At 36.7% G+C, this 6,047-nt stretch overlaps 1 protein-coding gene and 1 long non-coding RNA gene across 2 annotated transcripts; one reads left to right on the top strand and one right to left on the bottom strand.

Annotated features, from left to right (window-relative positions):
* Positions 1-407: 407 nt before the first annotated feature.
* On the top strand, positions 408-3,610 carry LOC105568330 (ras-related protein Rab-2). Its single transcript, XM_012023924.1, has 4 exons — positions 408-574; positions 1,301-1,440; positions 1,841-2,197; positions 2,616-3,610. The coding sequence occupies exons 1-4, from the start codon at positions 529-531 to the stop codon at positions 2,715-2,717; spliced, it is 645 nt and encodes a 214-aa protein (XP_011879314.1). The 5' UTR covers positions 408-528; the 3' UTR covers positions 2,718-3,610.
* LOC105568331 lies at positions 2,785-5,994 on the bottom strand. Its single transcript, XR_001009429.1, has 2 exons — positions 5,584-5,994; positions 2,785-5,510 (listed from the first exon to the last, which is right to left on the bottom strand). It is a non-coding gene; the product is annotated as an uncharacterized LOC105568331 (long non-coding RNA).
* Between the last annotated feature and the right edge of the window lie 53 nt (positions 5,995-6,047).

The following is a 6,047-nucleotide window of genomic DNA, read 5'->3' as shown; positions in this document are numbered from 1 at the left end:
GAAACGTCAGACTAACGCTCGCCGATCGAAACTTTCGTACGTGTCCATTTCTACCAATGCAGAACTTTGATCCTACTTCAACTTCTTTTAACTCTTTCAAATTCTTGAAACTGGAAAAGAAGATGAAAGGACAAGAAGGGAATCCGCATCGGAGTAGAACGACCGTGAATCATGCTAAAAGTGCAAGATCGGAACGAGCGGTGTGAAAAACATCGAACGACCGCGCGTCTGCCGGTGGAGCCGGAGCCCGCGGCGCTGCCCGACGGCCCGACGCCGGCCAATCGGCGATCGACGTCGCGCCCGCGTCGCGACGACGTGTCGCGACGACGACGGCGGAGTTATCGGAAAGTCGAAGGGGCCGCGAGGCGATCCGAGGCCTGCCGAAGCGTCTGCGTGACGTCATGCTGGAGCAGAAGAGATAAGAGTCGGTCATAGGAAGGGAGCTCTGTTTCCTGGTCGTGTGTGTGCGTCTCGCCAGCCTAGGAAGGATCGTCCGCGCGTCTCTCGTCAGCCCCGCGTATCGCCGAAATGTCGTACGCGTACCTCTTCAAGTATATCATTATCGGGGACACAGGTAAATAACGTGACACGCGCCGCGCGCGGATCACCGCCGCGGGACTGGGACCTCCCCGTGTGCCTCCCCCGCGACGTGTGTGTTGTCTTTCTACGTCGTCCGTGACAGGGCCTATTGTTTTCGTTTCCGCGGCGCGCGACCGATATCGCGGATTCGCAGACGCCCGAGAACGGATCCGCCTTGGCGAAATCGGCTCGTCCCGACGCGAGGAGGTCCCTACCACGCGCATTTGTTCCCTTTAAATATATAATCGCGCCTGTCAGCGTATATTCCAACGCGACATTCGGCGCTCGAGCATCTCCCTGCCCTGTGTCATATTGCCGTTTGATTTATCGCTGTTATACGCCGATCGACGGATCTGTACCGCTTCATCAACTGTCGTGTCGATCTATAAATAGCACGCTGCGTCTTGTAACGGAATTAATTCTGCTGCAATTAAATGTCGCGCACATTTCTTGCCTACGTACTTACATAAAAATATTGCCCCGACCTCATCTCCCTAGTAAAATCGTTAAATTATTGCGAATGGGGATTGTACCATGTTAAACGGTGGATGTGACAAAATTATATAAGCGCGATATCTCGCGAGCATGTATTGTTACGAGAACTCGTGGGCACTAACGCGAGATAATGCGCGCTGGGAGATTTTGCGTTCAATCGAACACACAACAGGCCTTTTTGTTACACGTACATTGTGATAAACGTGGTGATTTTATTTCTGCACAGGAGTTGGAAAGTCCTGTCTTCTTCTTCAGTTTACGGATAAAAGATTTCAGCCAGTCCATGACTTGACAATAGGAGTCGAGTTTGGCGCTCGTATGATTACCATCGATAGCAAGCAAATTAAACTGCAGATATGGGACACTGTAATTATTTAATTAATCTATTATCCTCGGTTAAAACTATGTTTCCGTATTGCTGATATTTATTAGTAAGATTGCGACTTAATTTACAACAGTTTCGAATTATCTAAAGATGTACTTTTAGTCGTTCTTAAGGCTGGTCTACAATACATGGAGTAAGCTGGAGTAAGCTGGAGTAAGGAGTAGGAGTAAGAAATAAAATGGATTTATTTCCTTACTCCTACTCCTTACTCCAGCTTACTCCATGTATTGTAGACCAGCCTTTATAGGAAATTACGCTTTTTCACTTTAACGTTCGCCTAAGATACAAGTAAAATTGTGTACATCCCTTGTTTTCTCTATTTAATTTTCTTCGACTAGGAGGAATGGATTGCTAATCGTTCTCTTGACTTACACGTTATAGGCAGGCCAAGAGGCATTCCGTTCTATAACAAGGTCGTATTACCGTGGAGCGGCCGGAGCTCTATTGGTATACGACATTACACGTAGGGAAACTTTTAATCATCTTACAACATGGCTGGAGGACGCGAGGCAGCACTCGAATTCCAATATGGTCATCATGTTAATCGGCAACAAAAGTGATCTGGATAGCCGAAGAGAAGTGAGGAGAGAAGAGGGCGAGGCCTTTGCACGGGAGCACGGTCTTGTCTTCATGGAGACCAGTGCTAAGACTGCCGCCAATGTAGAAGAAGCGTTCATCAATACGGCAAAAGAAATATACGAAAAAATACAGGAAGGAGTCTTTGACATTAATAATGAGGTATGACGCTAATCCTAATTAATCTGCGTGATGTTTTACATGCAAGTAGGAAGAACAAAGTCTTCCCACAACTTTTTTATCATTACTTTTTTCTGACATTTTTATTTATTAAATGTTTAATAATGAGAGAATTAAGAAAACATTTTATATCTATATAATCTCATAAAGTATTATATAAAAGTCGATATTTCTTCATTCGTCTCGTATCAACGCGAAAGAAGATAATAAGTAATGGATAAATAGTGACAATATATAGTTACGTGTGTATCTCGTTTCCTTTTACACTTTTATATCTGCATTATTTTCTGGAACCATCTTTGCTGCAAGAAAGAGAGATCGTTATATTGTAAAACATATGTGAATGTGTATACTTTGTTGTAGGATGTTTGTAAACCAATATAATAATTGAATTACACAGGCAAACGGTATTAAGATTGGACCACAGCATTCGCCAACAAGTCCGGGAGGTTTAGCAGGAACTGGTGGACAAGGTAGCGCGCAAGGTGGTGGGTGCTGCTAGGGGCTGGGGCTTACTTGTCCACCGCTTCATCCTTCTCCGATCTGAATTGACCTTACTCCTGCTCTTCATTTTAATCTGAAACACATTTACTTTGTACAACTTAATTTTGCGCATGTCGCGTCATGAGGTAACAAGTGACAATTGGTGTATTTATTAGTTAAAATAATCTTATACACGTAATACATAGGATTATTGTAAGACGAAAATGTTATACATCACTAAAATCATGAAGCATTAATAAAGTCTTTATTTACAAATTCTCGTAAAGATATGAATGAAGTTGTATCACTCTTTAACATATTTCTGGCGGATTTAATTCTAAAGCAACGGACATTCTATGCAATTATTATTTATATAATCATTATATATATAAATATATATATATAACCATTTTCGTTCTTGCACATCACGTAATATAGTTTTACTTTCTATGCATAATATGGGATATTATTTTAAACTGATATCTATGAGATTCCATTAAGTTTTATGTACAATCTTTTACGTTTTATTTACTTTTTATTTAAAGTATGAATAACATAATTTAACTTTACTTACATTGTAAAATCTAGCTAAAGGCTTGTCTCCCAGCACGTCGTAAAATAATTGTATTAAGTAAGGTTATTAATCAGGAGATAAAGCGGGAGAGGAGCAGGCACTTCGAGTTAATGTTTTATATTTGTTTCATATGTATTGTGTACTGTAATGTAATGTGCACTAATGATCAAAATTCCATTCTATCGATAGTGGCTCATGGACGCTGATGTACCAGTTCAATTAATTTGACGTGATTTACACCTATTACTTAAAAAAACTACATTATATATATGTATGTATTGATGTATAAGATGATGATTATATAAAACATATATTAATCAATGCCATGAGAAGGCCTATATTTAACCAGATTTATATTCTATACAATAATTACCAAAAGATCTCTTGTTGCATATTTGTTGGCTATTGGTATCATTATTTATGGCCTTTTTTGAAGATGAAGACATTATTAGTGCTATAAACAAATCAAAAAATACATTTTTACAATTTATATTATGATAACCGAGGTTCCCTAATATCTAATACATAACGCAAGAACATTATATGTTTAAGTTGTAGACCATAGATAAGGATATCAATACAAATATGGCAGTGATAATATTACCTGTACTTTATTAAGATCCAAAAATAATTCCATTTTAACGAATATTCCTGTCCTTATTTCGCAAGAGTAATTATGAATATTTCAGAATTTACAGAGGCTTGAGACATAAGGTATTTAAATACATGATGAATTAAGGATAGGCTTTAATAGTGCACGTTATTATACTTATTGAAAAACTCGTCAGCTGGCAAGGAAAAGAAATTATACATTAACATTGATATTTCTCGATGAAATTATGACGCATTTATAAGTATATATATATATATATCTAATTAGTACAAATTGGCTTCTCTGAGCACTATTGTAATCAAATGTTATTTGTAATATCTTAAATTGTGAGCTTATATCTCTAATTGTTATACCAAAGAATGTGTCAATATTGTATATCTCTTTTACGCTTGTACACTGTAATGATTAAAATAACACATGTACATTGGCTTCAGGAAATTACATTCAATATATTTTGATTTAGTATAATCTAGCGACTATTCTATACGGTCAGAGCTACAATTGACAGCTTGTGATGTATTTTGTATGTATGTTTTGGGCATATTTCTCTCTTCAATTGGAAAATATATATGTGCACATTACTCATTGTCTCTGATCCTAGGATACATCATGTAGCGCAATTTAAGTTGCGTTTTTGTTTTAGGAGTATGTGAGATGAGCAAAACTGTATTAAGCATCATAATTGTGCTATAAAAAAATAAGACTATAAGTGATAACTGTAAAATCAAAAGTCGAATATAAAAAAATTGACTTGATCCAGGCTCTAACTTTGCATTACCACACTCAGCATTCGTGTATACATAGACATTTTACAGTGTAATCTATTATTTATGTGAAAATATAAATTTGCAACTTGCAGACAAATGTACTTATAAGGAGTCACCTATATTGAAGAAGAAATCGCTTATATTAAACATTTATTCATTTTATTAGATAATTCTGGAAATACTCGGATCACTCAATAATATATTTCTCGTTATTTTCCATGTTAAAATTGTTGTTAAAGTGATATATTAGCAATTACTGCTCTTCTTTCTTTGCTATATTACAGGAATTATTGATGCGTTTGATATCGAATAAACTAATTGAATAATTTATATGATCTTCAGATATAAAGATTTATTATTTTATAATTTTTAACTAAAAAGTCTGTCTATAAGGAAATATTTATTGATTTTAACAATCTGTATGTCTTGTTTTATTTACGATATAATTATCGAAAGATAAATGTCTTTGTGTCTTATATTTAATGTTATATGTTGTATATTTCTAACTATTCAATTTCTCAACTTGTGATGGCATTGAACAAAATTAGTAGAATAAATAAATATGGATTGCAAGTGCGAATCAATATTACCTTTAGCCTACGCTGGATTTACTCAACGATACTCGATTATGGTGGTGCATCAAGGTTCTTCGAGGATTCTCAAGTCTTCCGTCCGTGAAGCACAGGAAACGCATTTAGAGATGTCTGGTAAATTACAGACCATTTCGTCAACGATATCGATTATTCAGCTCGTGTCATTAAAAGTCTGTCACAGCCGTCATATGCTCGCAGCTCTCATTTATAAGCGGGAAATGGAAAAAGGTGCTTTCTATCTCCGCGTTATTTAAAACGTCAGCGACTAAAATAAAGCATATCCGAGTATATAGAAGGAAGTATGAGAAAGCGTGGCTAATGCGAATGTGTTTTCTTACGTTTGATGCGCTCTAAATAAAGCGTGTAAACAAGTATCGCTAAAGTATCCAATTTACAAAGATACGAGCGAGCATTCGTTCCTTTCTGTTGTGAATTTCATCCCTGTTACAACGGTTTAGCATTAATCTTAATGTAGGATCATCGGCTGCGTCCATCAAATTTCTGCTCTACCCGGCTGCTGTTCACTTGATGTAGATGTACTCAATCCGATTGATTTCTGATATAAATATATGTAGATACACAGCAACCACACTCTGCTAATGTCACCATTAAAGACTCCACGGGAGGATCGTTAACTTCAAACCTGTTTCATATCGAATAATTTCATTGAAAAATCCAGTTTTGGAGTAAAATATAAGATAGTAAAAAATTTTGCTGTTTTCTAAGCAATTTTAATTATATGATAAATATTACACAACGATAATGAAATTTTTTTCATACTTGCTCCAAATTAATACTGAAT

Source organism: Vollenhovia emeryi, unplaced genomic scaffold, assembly GCF_000949405.1.
Source record: "Vollenhovia emeryi isolate VEMERY1.0 unplaced genomic scaffold, V.emery_V1.0 DF939130.1, whole genome shotgun sequence".
Lineage (NCBI taxonomy): Eukaryota > Metazoa > Arthropoda > Insecta > Hymenoptera > Formicidae > Vollenhovia > Vollenhovia emeryi.
The sequence above is the reverse complement of the archived record's forward strand: the minus strand, read 5'-3'. Positions and strand labels throughout refer to the sequence as shown.